This window comes from Callorhinus ursinus, unplaced genomic scaffold, assembly GCF_003265705.2.
Source record: "Callorhinus ursinus isolate GAN/ISIS: 27379988/994484 unplaced genomic scaffold, GSC_fseal_2.0 scaffold1, whole genome shotgun sequence".
Lineage (NCBI taxonomy): Eukaryota > Metazoa > Chordata > Mammalia > Carnivora > Otariidae > Callorhinus > Callorhinus ursinus.
The window spans coordinates 72,396,977-72,414,426 of NW_027397063.1; the positions used below are offsets into that span (position 1 = coordinate 72,396,977).

Here is a 17,450-nt window from a genome sequence, read left to right on the forward strand (position 1 = left end):
ATTAAGAGTCTTGTGACACTCCATCCGGACCAGAGGTTGAGTGACGAACTCATTAATTAAGTTCTGCTGCTTGGGGCTGTCAATACTTGCTGATGGGCTAATTCAGTGTGTCCTCAAATTGGCTGTAAATCTCTAAGACCAAGTGTCCTTACTTTTTTCTTCTCTTTTCTTTCTTTTGTATTTCACAACTGCTTTTAACACAGAATTTGGTAACTGGTTATTCCCTATGTAGACTATCACCTTAGTTTTTCCCAAAACTTGTCTTCTGGGAAGGCAGAATTTGAAAATTATCTTTTTAAGTGTCCATGTCCCAACTACACAATACACTCTGAGAGCAAAGGCTGTGTGGCATTCGATGTCTCCCAGCATTCACATAGTCTTGGCACATAAGAAATAAGTACTCAGTAAATGTACACTGAATAAGAACTGAATTGACTGGCCGTAACACAGTGGATTGCCTTCGGAAAAAGGGAACCAAATACAGGATAGAAGGGTGAGAATTACAAGGACTAGGGCTCTGAAGTCAGATTGAGCTATGAATGAATCCTGTCAGAAAGTTCTACATGGACAAAATAGAAAGTGCACATGATAATGCAGGGAATTGATGGTTCTTTATGTAGGAGTAAGGTTTTGTCTCAAGAGAACGCTCAGGAAAAGAAAAAGGGAATGCTAATCAACGATCCTTGATGTTAAAGTTCGTCAGTGTTCTTTTCAGATGTTTATACCACATTGTAGGCAGTGTTAATATTTTATCTACATCAGAATTCTGTTATTATGTCTTATAAATGCAAGACTATGGAGCAAATTAAGACTAGACGTAAGCATCTGCCAGTGAATCCCAGTATGTGATTCTTTCCAGACGTTTACTGATAAAACTCTTTACAAGTACTGAAGATGTGAGTATGCATCAAACCAAGCAAATCTCTCAAATAGATTTTGAGGCATTCATTTCTGAGGGAAATAATATGTCTGCTGGGAGATGACCAGGCAACATCAACATAGTCAAAACTTTAATAAATAAGCTAACATTAATGAATTTACATTTATTTCTGACTGCTGCTTATCCAGTCTTGCACATAAATATAATTTGTTATATCCATTTCTCTATCCAAGCTACTTTTGTTACTCTTCTATTAGCTACCTGCTTTGCCACTGCTAACTTTAATGTATCAAAATTATGTATTTTAGACCTAAATCTTATCTTTTAAAATGTGTTAATATTAATTTTAGTACTTTAATAACAGCCCTGACTTACAGGATATGAACATTTAAGTATATATAAAAGGTAGACTTTCACAAGGCACACACAAGACTTTTCTCTTGTCAGCTTTAAAAGAAAGCATATGTATGCCTTGTCAAATACACACACACCACGCACCAAAATTCAGGTTGGGGAAAACATCCACCCTTACTCAGGTTGTGAAAATAATTTAGATTTATGATCTTGTACATTTGGCTATTTCTGAGGAAGGATAAACTATGTATCAGTTTTAAATAAGTTACATCATTAAAATGCCTCTAAAATTCAAATTCTCTTAAGAATATTTGACAAAATAAATGTTGCATGGGAATGAAGAAAGTCTAGCCTAGTCTCTCTCCTTCACTCTAAATATCGCACAAAAATAGGCCATTCTAGACTACTCAAAATTTCTGAGGAAGAGAGTTTCACAATCTCCCTGTAACTTGTTTTGACAATTTAGGGCCACCTTAGCTTAGCCTAAATCCTGACTGCTTGAATTCCCTGCTCATCCCCATAAATCCGGATGGTGGCATATTGATGACTACTTGGTACCTTTTAGACTGAGAATTCAAACGCATCACTCAAAACACACAAGAGTAAAGACAATTATTCTCCCTGTAGTTTTCATTCTCATCATGTTGTTTTACAAGGTTGTTAAACTGAACTTCCAGCTTTCCATATACATTCCACGTTAAAAATGCCACAGTGTAGGGGCACCTGGGTGGCTCAGTTCATTAAGCATCCAACTCTTGATTTCGGCTCAGGTCACAGTATCAGGGCTGTGGGAATGAGCCCCGCGTTGGGCTCTACGCCAAGCATGGACACTGCTTGGGATTCTCTCTCCCCCTCTCCCTTTGCCCCTCCCTCTCCTCCAATTAAAAAAAAAAAAAAAAGCCACAATGTAATCCCATGTCATCTGAACAAAACATAAATGAATGTGCCAATCTGCCTGGGCAACACTGTTAAGTATGATTCTAAAGATAGCAAAGACAATACCTACAAAATGTATATGGAATTGTACCAACAGTAATGTCCCACAAACTGGACAGGAGAGGCTTAGATGGAAACATGACCTGTCGCAAGGAAGAATTCAGTAGTGTGTATCTCCAGGATGGCCCTCTACTTTGTGCAGAGCTGCCAGTATTCCTCACAGAGAAGAATCACACTCCCTCATCAACTTGTATGAGGCACAGACCAAAGCAGACAAGTGCACCATTCTGTCTAATGGCAAAGATTCTGCATCAAATCAATGTTAATAGCAGATGTAAGCTAGATCTGCAGGGAACTTTTTCACTTTCTCTTTCCCTAGTATGACTACTAATCAAGTGTCAAAATGTCCTCCCCAAATCTTTTTAATTTTTTTTAAGGTTTTATTTATTTATTTATTTGACAGAGAAAGAGAATGTGAGAGAGGGAACACAAGCAGGGGGAGTGGGAGAGGGAGAAGCAGGCTTCCCGCTGAGTAGGGAGCCCGAGGCGGGGCTCGATCCCAGGACCCTGAGATCATGACCTGAGCCGAAGGCAGACGCTTAATGACTGAGCCACCCAGGCGCCCCTCCAAATCTTAACAGAATTCTTGTTATCTCAGATATTCACAAAAAAACAAAGTATTGTTTTGAATGTTCTCCTGCAGAAGCAGTAAAAATGGCTTTTATAAGCTAATAGAAATAAGAGCCTAATGATTTTCATAGAAAATTAATTTAGCTCCATAACCTTATCAAGTATAAAGAGTACCCAGATCATTCCAATGCTGTACAGACTAAAATTAAAAACTCACAGGGTTAGCTAAAACAATTTTTCCAAAATACCACTATTAATAATGGTAATAAGAACTCATGAGATTATTTGCAATGTGCATTTTCTTGCCACTGCAAAGCTCTCCTTAACACTAAAATCTGCCAGTAATCCCACTAGCAAGAATTGTTTCAATGTGGCCTAAGTCAAAGAAAGACTGGAAAGGTGCAGGTCCTGCCACTTCAGCGTAGTACCTAATTTTCAGGTCTGGATGAGACGCGTGATGCCATTCTCTCCCCAAAGTGATGGATGGAATTGGAGACAAAAGAGATGCAGTTCTGTGACCCCGCTACAGGGACATTCTTTACACAGTTTTCAGAAATAGTTTTTGAACTGATGCTGGGTCAGACTACTATAAATCTAATGTGACATCCACATATAATTCTGAACATATAGAGAACAAAGACATTTAGTTTCTGGTCTGGCATGTAAAGAGCTTGAAAGTTAACACTTCCATCCTCACAGGAAAAATGCTGAGCAAACTGAAAATCAACATCTCGTCTTTGATCTACCTGAGAGCTGAGGTCATGGGGCAAACTGCCACCCCTAAATTAGAGAGCAACAGACAGGTGGATATAAATAATCAGAGCTCACTGGAGTAGAAGCCAAGAGCAGAAACCACTGCTGCTGGAGCCAGTACTGGGGTAGGAAAATGTAAACTGTAAATGACAAAATGCCAGAGATTCAGTGTGGACAAACTTAGGAGTTAAATATTCTAGGGAGCCAAGTCTTGGTTGGGGGGGAGTTCCCACACTTTCTTGAATTTCACCTCGAGGAGCCACCAGGTTCTCACTGTGAAGACTGGAGAAAAATCTAGTCATGCTTCCAGTAGAGAAAAAAGTAGCCATTTAAAAATATATCCAGAGCATTTTGTTCTTAACAAGGTCTGCTGTTACGGACTGATGTCCCCCACAAATTTCCTATGTTGAAGTCCTAACTCCCAGTAACTCACAATGTGACTTTATTTGGAAATAGCGACTTGTTGATGTAATTAGTTATGTTAGGATGAGGTTATGCTGGAGGAGGGTGTTCTCATAATCCAACATAACCTGTATCCTTAAAAGAAGGGGAAATTTTGACACAAACGTATGTACAAGGAGAATGCATGTGAAAATGAAGGCTGAAATCAGGGTGATGGCTTCTGCAAGCTAAGGAATGACAAAGATTGCCAGCAAATCACCAGAAGCTAGAGGAGAAACATGGAACCGGCTCTTTCTCACAGCCCTCAGAAGGACACAACCCTGCCAACACTTAATCTTGGATTTCTAGCCTCCAAAATGGAGACAATAAATGTCTGTTGTTTAAGCCACACAGTTGTGTGCTTTGTTAAGGCAGCCCTAGCAAGCTAATACAACTGCCTTCAAGGAAAACTATTTTACTAGAGCCTAAAAAGCTGAGGGAAGAGAAATAACCAAAGTCCTGCCCTTTCCAGCCTTCCTGTCTCACTTAAAGGGCAGAGGGGCTACTGAGAAGTCCTTGGGAGGGTCACTACCCAGAGATACAACTGACCAAAAGAATGAACACTATATCTACAGGACTACAGAATGCTTCCCCTTCACCGTAATTCACCACCACATCAACAGGGCACGCCTATATAATAACAGAGAAATGTAACTGAAAGAACTACACAGCTCAGACTTTAGGAAAACTCTCTAGGGAAACCTAAAGCCAATCATGGGAACAGAAACAAGGACACCCAAGGAACTTTCCCCTCAGACAACTATGGCTACAGTAAACAGTAAGCACAGCCTTACTCCTAGCCAGATAAACATAAAGTCATTCTGACAGCCTATTTGCCTCAGTTCCTTTTATGCCGTACCTCATTTCAAGCATTCAATAAAAAGTTACAAGACATCTTAAGAAACAAAACAAGGATATAGTTTGAAGAAACTCAGCAAGCATCAGAACCAAACTCAAATATGGCAGAGATGCTGGATTTATCAGACAGGATTTAAAATATCTATGATTAATATGCTGAGGGCTATAAGGGAAAAAGCAATAACATGTAAGAACAGATGGGTAAAGAAGGTAGAGAAATGGAAACTCTAAGAAAGAATCAAAAGAAAATGCTAGAGATGAAAAACACGAATAAGAATTCGTTGAATAAAATGAAGAATTCCTTAGATGGCTTCATCAACAGCCTGGACACAGCTGAGAAAAGAATCAGTAAGTGTCAAGGTATGTCAGTAACATGTCAATAGAAATTCCCGAACTGAAATACAAGGAAAAAAAAAACAAACCTGGGGGCAAGAATAGAATATCCAAAACCTGTGGGATAAGTATAAAAGGTAACACCATAAAGAGAAGAAAGAGCAAATGGAACAGAAGAAATATTTATAGCAATAATGACTGAGAATTTCCCCCAAATTAATAACAGATCCCAAACTACCCATCATGAAGCTCAGAGAACACCAAATAGGACAAACAGCAAAAATCTGTAACTGGGCTGATCATATTCAAACTGCAGAAAATCAAAGACAAAGAGAAAATCTTAAAAGAAGTCAGAGGGAAGGAAAACACCTTACCTATAGAGGACCAAGGATAAGAATTACATGAGACTTCTCTCCATAAACCATGCAAGCAAGAAGAGAGGAGAGGGAAGTATTTAAAGTGTTGAAAGAAAAAAAAACCATTCATCTGTATCTAGATCCATCTGTATCCAGCAAAATTATCTCTCGAAAGTGAAGGAGAAAATATTTTCTGAGACAAAAACTGAGAATATGTCATCAGTAGACCTGCCTTTCAAGAAATGATAGAAGTTCTTCAAAAGGAAGAAAAACGATATAGGTCATAAATTTGGATCTACATAAAGAAAGAGCATTACAGAAGGAATAAATGAAGGCAAAATAAAATGTTTTATTTTTCTTATTCTTAGCTGATCTAACAGAAAACGGTCTGTCCAAAACAATAATACTAACTATGTATTCAGTGATTATAGCTTATGGATAAGTGAAATGAATGACAGCAATGTTACAAGGAACAAGAGGGAGGAATTAGGAATCCTCTGTTACAAGTCACTGACACTATGCATGAAGTACTATGATGTTGATAATGGACTTGGATTAGTTATAAATGTGCATTGCAAATTGAAGGAAAACCACTAAAAATATATACAACTGATATACTAAGAGAAAAAAGTGGAATCATATAAAATGCTCAATTAAAACCAAAGGTAGAATACCAAGAAAAAAAAGAAACAAAAAACAAGGGCAATAAAAGCAATGAGTAAAAAATAGTAACATAAGTAGAAAAGAAAGGGTAGGATTATAAAAGCCACACAGAACCTTAAAATTTGTTTGTCTCTGACTTATTTTGCTTACCATAATACACTCTAGTTCCATTCACATCATTGCAAATGGCAAGATTTCATTCTTTTTGATGGCTGAGTAATATTCCATAGTGTATATATACACCACATCTTCTTTATCCATTCATCAATCAATGGACATTTGGGTTCTTTCCATAATTTGACTATTGTTGATAATGCTGCTATAAACATCAGGGGGTACACGTGCCCCTTCGAATCACTCTCTTTTGTATCCTTTGGGTAAATACCTACTAGGGCAATTGCTGGATAACAGGGTAGTTCTAGTTTTAACTTTTTGAGGAACCTCCTTACTGTTTTCCAGAGTGGCTGCACCACTTTGCATTCCCACCAACGACATAAGAGGGCTCCACTTTCTCCACATCCTTGCCAACATCTGTTGTTTCCTGAGTTAATATTTAGCCATTCTGACTGGTATGAGGTGATATCTCATTGTGGTTTTGATTTGTATTTCCCTGATGATGAGGGATGTTGAGCATTTTTTCATGTGTCTGTTGGCCATTCGTATGTCTTCTTTGGAGAAATGTCTGTTCATGTCTTCTGACCATTTTTAATTGGATTACTTATTTTTGGGGTGTTGAGTTTGAAAAGTTCTTTATAGATTTTATCCATTATGTCATTTGCAAATATTTTCTCCCATTCTGTAGGTTGCCTTTTAGTTTTGTTGGTTGTTTCCTCTGCTGTGCATAAGTTTTTTATCTTGATGAAGTCCTAGTAGTTCATTTTTGCTTTTGTTTTCCCTTTCCCCCAGAGATGTGTCTAAAGATTTTATTTATTTATTTATTTGAGAAAGAGAGAGAGAGAGAGAGAAACAGCATGAGAGGGGAGAGGGTCAGAGGGAGAAGCAGGCTCCCTGCCGAGCCAGGAGCCCAATGTGGGACTCAATCCCAGGATTCTGGGATCATGACCTGAGCCAAAGGCAGAGTCGCTCAACCTACTGAGCCACCCAGGCACCCCAGAGACATGTCTAGTAAGCAGCTGTGATAGCCATGGTCAAAAGGTTGCTGCTTATGTTCTCCTCTAGGATTCTGATGGTTTCCTATCTCACACTTAGGTCGTTCAACTACTTTAAATTTATTTTTGTGTATGGTGTAAGGAAGTGGTCTAGTTTCATTCTTCTGCAAGTGGCTGTCCAGTTTTCCTAACACCATTTGTTGAAAAGAATGTCTTTCTATTACATATTCTTTACTGCTCTGTCGAAAACTAGTTGACCATATGGTTGTGGGTCCATTTCTACATTCTCTATTCTGTTCCATTGACCTAGGTGTCTGACTTGTGCCAGTACCATACTGTTTTGATAACTACAACTTCATAATATAACTTGAAGTCTGGAACTGTGACACCTCCAGCTTTACTTTTCTTTTTCAACATTCCTTTGGCTATTCAGGGTCTTTTCTGGTTCCATACAAATTTTAGAATTACTTGTTCTAGCTCCGTGAAAAATGTTGGTGTTATTTTGATAGGGATTTCATTCAATATACAGATTGCTTTGGGTAGTATAGCCATTTTAACAATATTTGTTCCTCCAATCCATGAGCATGGAATGTTTTTCCACTTCTTTGTGACTTCCTCAATTTCTTTCATAACTATTCTATAGTTTTCAGAGTACAGATCTTTTGCCTCTTTGGTTAAGTTTATTCCTAGGTATCTTATGGTTTTTAGTGCAACTGTAAATGGGATCAATTCCTTGATTTCTCTTTCTGTGGCTTCATTATTGGTGTATAGATGTCAAAAGATTTCTGTTGATTTTATATCCTGCAACTTTGCTGAACTCATGTATCAGTTCTAGCAATTTTTTTGATGGAGTCTTTCAGGCTTTCTACATAGAGTATCATGTCTTCTGAGAAGAGTGAAAGTTTGACTTCTTCCTTGTTGACCTGGATGCCTTTTATTTCTTTTTGTTGTCTGATTACAGAGGCTAGTACTTCTAATACTGTGTTGAACAACAGTGGTAAGAGTGGACATCCCTGTCATGTTCCTGACCTTAGGGGAAAAGCTCTCAGTTTTTCCCCACTGAGGATGATATTAGCTGTGGGTCTTTCATATATGGCCTTTATTCCCCCATCTTCTTTTTAAAATAGCTTTTTCACTATGTAAATGTTAATACAGGTATCTTAATATTAACTACTTTTTTCTTTCACACTATTTCCTTAAAAAATATTTTCCAAAACTGAATCACTGGATCAAAGCATATGTATAGATTGAGAGCTCTTAATAACATATATAAATTAAATATATATATACAATACATATATTAAATTGCTCTCGAGAAAACAAAGTGGACTAACAGGGAGGAACACATATGCAAAGGGAGGAATGACAACATGTAGTGCCTCCTCTGAACAAACAGGCCAGTACTGCCGAGGAATACAGGGGCAAAGAGAAATGGGAAAAAGGAAGAAAATGAAGCTGCAGAGATATGCCTGAATCACATCAACAAGGGCCATGAGGAGTTTGTATTTTGCCTTGGATAAGGGAACAGAAAGAACTTTGAGAAGAAGAACTCTGCCTGCTTAGAAATGGAAGGAGAAGAATTAGGAAGGCTGGTTAGGAGGCCAGCAGGAGGGATCAAGAGAGAGATACTGTGCAGCTGAACCAGGGCAGTAGGGGACAGAACAGAGGAGCCCCATATATACAGGAGGTACCCAAGAGGTTGATGTCATGACTGGTTCTGTGTACTGTGGCTGAGAAGGTGGAGACTGGAGTAGGTAAAACAAAGTGAGGAATCCATCATTACTCTCAGAATTTTACTTAAGACACTTAAACGTAATTGCCTGCTGACTTATCTATTTCCTCCATTAGAATGTAAATTCCCACAGGGCCCATCTTATTCACTATTTCATCTTCCATGCCTGTCAGAATGCTTAGCATGCTGTAGTTACTCAGTAAATTGTTAAATGAAATAAATGGGCAGATAATGCCATTTGCTACGAGAGAAAATAAAAAAGAAGAAGCAGGTTCGGGTTGAGAAAAAGTGAGTATAATTTTGAGCCATTTCAACCTCTAGCACAGTACTTAGCAGAGAGCAATTTCATTATAAATAAGTCTTGAATAAAGGAATAAAAAAATAAACATATGTACACTATTTTCTTTCTTGCTTGCTTACTATCATCCATCCATCCATCCATCCATCCGCAAGGCCTGGAGATTAGGAAATTATATGTTATGATTTAAAAGGCTGAACCTGAGCTGCCGGAGATATACTAACCAAAGATACTGAAGGGTTCAGAACAAGTCTCCTCAAAACGTGTTACTTTGGTATATGGACTATTTTGATCTAAAGGCAATCAAGGCCCTGTGAGCTAAAGAGAAACTTTTGCCCCTCCATTAACTACCTAAAAGAACATAAATTGGGAGACTTTCCCAGAGTAAGAGTTATTATCAGAGATAAATTTTATCTGAGTGACCCATCTGTACTGGCAGGGCAAATATCTGAATACTAAACATCTGCTCTTCTTCTTGCCCTGTGAATTGCCCTCCTCCGCTCTGAAGCCCCAGTTCCCTATATTCCCCTTCCTTAGCTCATGATGACATATCTATCTCCTTTTACCTTTCTGTTGTTGAAACTCTCATGTATGTGGGGTTTTCATACATATGAAATTAAATTTTTCTCCTGTTAATCCGACTCATGTCAATTTGATTCTCAGTCCAGCCAGAAGAACCTCTGAAGTGTAGAAGAGAATTTATCCTAACAATATGATATCTGGTGGTAAGCCTGGACAAGCATAGGAAGTCACTCAAGTAGAAATGAATTTTCCTATGTCAAAGTTCACGAACATAATACATTATTATTAAGGTTTTACTTATTGTAGAGAGAGAGTGTGTGTGCTTGTGTGCACACTGGGGGGGATGGGGTGGAGGGATGGCTAAGAATCTCAAGCAGACTCCCTGCTGAGCCCAGATCACAATTGGGGAGGTGGGGGGGAGCTCGATCTCATGGCCCTGAGATCATGACCTGAGCTGAAATCAAGAGTCGGACACAACCTACTGAGCCACCCAGGTGCCATTATAACATTCTAATTTTTAATTTTAATTTTGAAATATGCTATTTCAACAATGAATGTCAATATGTTAAAATATCCTTTCAAAATTATCCACAGAAACACAGGTTCAACTTAAATCCAATATATAACCATTTCCATAATCTATGTTTTGCTCCTTGGCAAAGCTACTCATTTTCTTAGCAATGCTCAATTTTTACTTTATTTTGATTAAAGATTAGAAATACAATGTGACTTTTATGTGGTTTTTTTTTCCTACAAGAAAATCATACCACATTTCAGAGGCCTCCAGGACATGGTTAACAAAAGCTAAATCGACATTACCAAGAGAAGTGTACTGAGGAAAATACTGTGAATATAAATATACTCGCACATTCTCTTCATTCCTCATGCAGCTCAAAGCCCCACAAAAACCATCAATGTCCTTTTGTATTATCCTTCAAGCATCCCCACTGCACAAAAGGCCTACATCTGGATGTAAATATATCAGGAGAACTCCCATGAGAATTCTTGGCCTGGCAGGAGCTCACACAGGGAGTGGGGGTGGGGTGGGCTTTATGTAGCAGCTGTCCCAAAGAAGGGAATTGGAAGGGAATGCAAATCCGTTCTCTCCCAAGCTGTTGGCCTCAATTCAGGCAAGTAATTTGCTTCTGTAGGATTAACTCCCCTGCCAAAAACTATCTATCTATGTACAGATGCCACCAATATCTTTGTAGGTCAGTTAATTCTACTGAGGACATTATACACATAGCAAAGATAACAAAGAAATTAAATAAAGACAAGAGAGAAATATAAATAATAACTCAATGAGATGATTTGTCCCTTAAAAAATGTATTGACAAAATAAAAGGCTACCCCCTCAAAAACAACTCAATGAACACTTGTAAATGTTAAATAAAAAATGTATATATAAGGATCCTATTAACTCAGGTTTTGTGGGGGAAAAAAAAAAAAAAAGGCAATATTCTGACATGACACACATATCCAAACAGTCTCCATCTGAAAATGACTGTTTTCTTTCATTTTCCTTACTCGCCAAAATGCTGCTAAAAGAGCTTCTTGAGTGGTGGGGGGAGAACCTAGCTGTTTAAAAACAAAACAAAACAAAACAAAACAAAACAAACTATTGCTTAAGAGCAGAAAGGGAAGAATCAAAGGCAAAAAACAGTCTCCACTATCTGCCAGTGAAAACTGCCAGGCAGGCCCAGTCTACCTATTCTTGCTGGTTTTTTTCCTCTAAGTATCTTTTCCATACTCCCTTATTTCCCAGAACCTGACAAGACTCTAATCCCTTTTTCAGATTAGTCAAAAAGCATATTTATTTCAAAAGGCTGAAATGTGATGGAAAATCAGTCATTCAGAGTAATAACTGTAGTGATATTTATATCACCTGATACTGGTATTGTTTTATTTATAAAAAGTCAGATTTGGTCAATATCATCTTCTGTATTGTATTCCATGTGAGAAAAGGCCAAGCACAAAGCTGAACTTCCTCTGTCCTTCTAGCTTGGGTCTCTCCAGGTAGGATGGTTGGGGGAAAAAGGACTTGATCAAATAAATTATTCTAAGGGAAGAGGTTCCAGGTTCTAGTGAGGTGGGGAACAAAGGCAAAAAGGAAATGTAGATGAAATTAAATTTTCTTATAACCTGCAGTCCATTGACAAATACTTGAGGCAGGCAGATTATACATTCTTCCAGGAACTCCCAATCGTAATTTTAATATCTTGCTAGAGGGAAAAATAACCTTAGCTTGACAATAGCTAGGCTGTCAGTATCCTCAGAGTCCTCTTTAGTATATGAAAATATTTTCGGAAACGTCCCTGTCTTTACCTCCCCCAACCCCAGAGTATACAATCAGCTTCTCCTCACAATCTCGGGGCAGCCCTTTCTGCTTAAGGGTCCTGTCCCATGCTATAAAAACACCTTTTAGCACTGGAGACGTCTCAAGAAAGAATTCTTGAGGCTCCGAACCCCAACAGTTCCACTCGACGAGGAGAATGGATGTGCCACAAGAGAGGAACAGAATGAATTGGGCCACGGGAAAAGGGGTGCACAGGATCTGAAGAAAGGGCTGGGGCTGAAGTTGGGTCCTTCCTCGGTCTGCCCAGAACCTCCACTCTTCTTTCACATCTCTGTCCCCAGCTCTCCCCATCTTTTCCCCACCGGCCCCCAACTGATATCTAAGATGTTTCTATCCATTCATTATAGAAGTAGGCCTTGGCTGAAAATGGCTCTGAGGGAGAGCCAAATGATTAACAGAAACAAAAATAAAGGTATCTAGCCTCGTTTGATATTCTGAGAACAGGGAACTAAAACACCGATAATTTGAAGATGACTTGAACAGGGATGCGGGGTATGTAGTCAGACTGCTTTTCTAAATATCTGCATATGCACATCTGGATGACTGAATTTAAATGCAGCATGGCCTGCTCTAGATTTAAATGACTGAGATTTCAAAAAATTATTACAATCAACAAAACTACTGGCATTTTGGTATGTAAAAATAGCACAGAATACTGGAATAACCCAAACTGAGATTATCACTAAAGTAACTAAATGACTGTTTTCAATGGCTAGTGTACGTTATAACACAACATAAAAGTTTGTATGTCTGACGTGAAAGTCTGTCATACCGGAATATTACACTCAACGCCACTGATGCTTAACTCTGCGTGTACATCAAAAATATCCCCACCCACAATGATTCTGTGGGTTCGGGCCCAGATGTCTGTATTTTTACAAGTTTCTAAGGTGATTCTGACACATACTTCCAGTTAAGACAGAGTGACTGTGTTAGAGGATGTTAAATATTATTCCACTCAACTCCCAATTAGTCCACTTAGTCCCAGCAAAATGTTAAGATCTCACACACAGAGTTGCTTTGCTTACAAATCCATTACTAATCTCATCATCTCTCTGGGTTAGTTTTATTTGATGGGTACCACAGTAGCACTTGAAAAAAAAAAAAAAGGTTAAACTTTGCTTCTCACACCACCACAAGAAGTTATTTAAAACTAACACTTCAAATGAGGATTTAAGAGGGAATAAATTTAGAGGTGAGCTGGGAATTAGGTATTTACTTTGAAAGTAAAGCTATCAATCCACAGCATGGAATAAAGAACAGGAAGCAGTGAAGTTAGGATAGAAAGGGGGAAGCTAGTTGGTCATCAGATTCTTCCTAAAACATGTCTCCATGGCCTGGCTTCACTATTGTTTTTGACAATGATAACAACTCAACATGTATGCTCATGTTCAAATGCAAAGAAAAGTATTCCCTCAAGATATAATCTACTTTCATCATATGTTTTGGTATAATCTATGAAACTATTATACTCAAACTAACACTAAAAATCAAAAGTTGATTATACTATTTGGATGCAATGGGCCAGTTTCTTTTTTTCTTTTTTTTTTGGGGGGGGGTGGGGTAAGGTGGGGCAGAGAGAGAATTTTAAGTAAGCTCCAGGACCCTGAGATCATGACCCGAGCTGAAATCAAGAGTTGGACACTTAACCGAAAGAGCCACCCAGGCACCCCACAATGGGCCAGTATTCTTAACCTCAATTTATGTCCTTTGATTTTTCATCTGTGTATAATAAAAAACTTAAATTTATTAACATACCTTGGGTCAAGAAGACTCCTCAAAAATTTGAAAAGCAAAACCTGGTTCTGAATAGAAAAACAATTAAGAATACAATATTTAAAAACAAATTCTTCAAACTATGCCAAACTAGAGTATCCCTTTAAAGTGCAGAAATTTCCATCAAGTCCTCTGTAGAGATCTAAGAAATTCTCAAGTCATTTGGAGGTCATTTCCTCCCAGTAATTCAAATCACTGTCACACATTCCATTTTTGAGTGCAGAAGAAACACAAATGCCTTATTATTGCAAAACAACAACAACAACAACAACAAAAGCAAACCCTCTACTAAGATCCATCCCTTGGCAGTTCTCAGCATAGGGACCCGGGAATGGCAGGTGCTCTGAAATGCCATGCTGACAAGCGCATTTTAGCTACACCGAGGGGTTCCCACTGCCTTACCTGGTCCTCTTCTTGGGAGGACAGCCTACTGTGAGATAACCTAAGTAGGGTGGGAGTTTGAGGCCCAAACAGCAAGCAGCACCAGAAAAGTTCATTAACTCCCCAATGTAATCAGCTACAGAAGAGACAACACACTGCAACATGTTAGCCGTCAGTATGCCATAAAATCTGGGTTCTGCTTCTTCCACTTATCTGCTATGTGACTTTGTATAAATCACTGACTTTCTTAGCAGTTCAGTTTACTTATGTGAAAAAGAGAAGAGCAATATTTTCTCTGCCTTCTGCACAGGGTAGAGGTGAGACTTAAATGAGAGATACCTTAAAATACTATATGAATAAAATAATGTTTTTAAGTTCTTAGGAAAGCTAAGCAAAAATTATAGCTTAGTTTTTCTTTTTTCTTTATTTTTGGATATATTCAAATTTCAGCTGTATAAAGCACAGAACTCAAAACTGGAAAGGATTAATGTAATTTAGAAGATGACATTTAAAATATGTTTATCAGTCTTTGATTTTATATCTTTTCCCTGGTCTATCATTTTGTTTTATTTAAATATGACTTTCCTTCTGATTATAACTTAATAGTCTGGCTTTTTCATTTCAAGAATTCTCAAAACAATTGGTCAGAAGCATATTTCTTGCCACCAAGAAAATTCACTTTATAAAATTTGTGTGGGATTCTCTCATATTCAGTAAATCTCTGCAATAAATAAACACCTCATTTCTTTAAAAGAAATGTGTACGACTCTACAAGCACTCCACAAATAGCCAGTTTTTTAAAAAAAAATCCATGACACTTCAGCTTTTTTATGTTTGTCTGATGAGTGACATTGTATTCATTTACTTGGCCTGTCTCTAAGGATCTTTAGAGACTAAGGAAAACAGAAAATCCTGCATTGGATAGCCTTACATTTTAAATGACAGTAACAACACTTAAAGATGAGGAGATATATCAGAAACTGCTGACTTTTAAAGAAGGGAGAGGCTCTGTGGACTGAGAGTATTTGTAGCACAAGTGTCCTCCTGTCCTCATCACTAGAATGGACTGGATGACTCTCCATGTACTTCCTCAGTATCCTGGGCAATGCTCTATCATCATTCAAGTCCAATTATTCTGCAACTGTCTTTTGGCTTATCCTTCTTCTTCCTTGAGCACAGGGACACATGTATATGTTTTTTGTATCCTCGGCACATAACAGTGTTTTCGGTTCACAGCAGGTACATAATATTTACTGAATCCATGGATGTGTCTTTATCTTGAGTTAACGGACCTCATCATGCTGGACAGCCAAGCCCGATGTCTGGGAGTCACTTTTAACCTCTCGGATCACTTTCGACTCAGTTCTAAGCCCTACATGTTCTACTTCACAAACACATCCTAAACCTGTCCACATCACTGCCACTGACGTAGTCTCCACCCTCGCCATCTTTTGCCTAGACCCTTCACCTTCTAACTTGTCTATGTGGTCTCTGTTCTCCATATGCTCCCTTTGCTAGTCCACTCCCCACACTATAAAGTTAATTTTCTGTAAAATGAATCTAATGATGTCCTTTTGCTGAAAACCTTCAGTAATTCTCTAGGTTATCTAGAAGATATGGTATAATTTCTTAGCACTACACATAAGACAGTTCAGTATCAGAGTGCAAACTCTAATTTCTAGCTTCTATACCTTTAACTCCTCCCTCCCTCAGAGCTTTTCTGGCTTACCTGAATGCTCCCCCCACCACTGTCACCAGGATGTCATAGTCACAGACCTGGCCATTCTCTGGATATGCATGTTGTCTCATGCCTTCAAGTGTTTACATACCCAGAATCCTCTATTTAGAAAGTTAGTCTCAATTCTCTGCCTAGAAAACTGATGCCAATCACTCAGGACCCAGCCCAGGCATGTCTGGGAGCTCTTGCCTGGCCTCAGTCACTCTCCCCTCTTGCTTCTGTAACACTTTCTCCATGTGTCTGGTGTAGCACTTATAACCTTGCATGGTTATATAAGTGCTTCCTTCTTCCACATGGAAAATTAAGGAAAAGGCTGCATTCATATTGGCAACCCAAGGCCTACCATACTGTGGTACATGGTGAGGCCGTGATAAGTGTTTAAATTAATAAGTTCCAGATCTTTGTCTCTCCTTCCAGCTGCCCTCCACTCACTGCTTTGGTTTTCCTCTTGCACAGTTATCACCTCCTACACTTATGGGCACTTGAGGACTCTAGGCCATGCTTTATGTTGCTGTCACTGTCCTACTCCCTACCTCTATCACTTGTGGACCTAACACCAGTGAGCAAAACGCACTGCCAGCACTGCGTAATGTTTTTAAGTTCTTAGGAAAGCTAAGCAAAAATTATAGCTTAGTTTTTCTTTTTTCTTTATTTTTGGATATATTCAAATTTCAGCTGTATAAAGCACAGAACTCAAAACTGGAAAGGATTAATGTAATTTAGAAGATGACATTTAAAATATGTTTATCAGTCTTTGATTTTATATCTTTTCCCTGGTCTATCATTTTGTTTTATTTAAATATGACTTTCCTTCTGGTTATAACTTAATAGTCTGGCTTTTTCATTTCAAGAATTCTCAAAACAATTGGTCAGAAGCATATTTCTTGCCACCAAGAAAATTCACTTTATAAAATTTGTGTGGGATTCTAGGGTCACTAATAATACTTCAAACTGAGCATCTCAATATTTGGCATTAATATAACTGTATTCTAATTAAGATTTTCCAAGAAAAATTCTAAATAGTCAGCATTAACCCAATTTGAGGCAAAAGTCTGAATAAATAATAAATAACATCAACCTCAAAGACAATAGAGCTATAGTTCCTATAGTAAAAAACAAACAAACAAAAAACAAAAAAGAGGGGGGATCTTCTGTGGATTACTAATTCTAGATTAAGTACAGGGCATAGTTCTAAAAATGTTTCTGTGATATTACTATTTATTATGCAGAAAGATGAACTCTTTCCCTTCCAGATGCAGAGATCATCATACAATTGCTCCCAAATATACACACACACACACACACACACACACACACACACACACACACACACA

The 17,450-nt window shown here is 38.2% G+C and overlaps 1 protein-coding gene across 5 annotated transcripts in view; it reads right to left on the reverse strand.

Moving 5' to 3' along the window:
- Positions 1-17,450, reverse strand: part of VPS8 (VPS8 subunit of CORVET complex) — a 254,459-nt gene that overhangs the window by 90,853 nt on the left and 146,156 nt on the right. For all 5 annotated transcript variants that reach the window (XR_012379318.1, XM_025877364.2, XM_025877349.2 and 2 more), the window contains one exon: positions 13,980-14,026. Coding sequence is in view for 4 of the 5 variants with exons in the window: in XM_025877364.2 (XP_025733149.1) it covers positions 13,980-14,026 (47 nt within the window). In the remaining variant the exon portion in view is untranslated. The remainder of the gene's footprint in view (positions 1-13,979; positions 14,027-17,450) is intronic.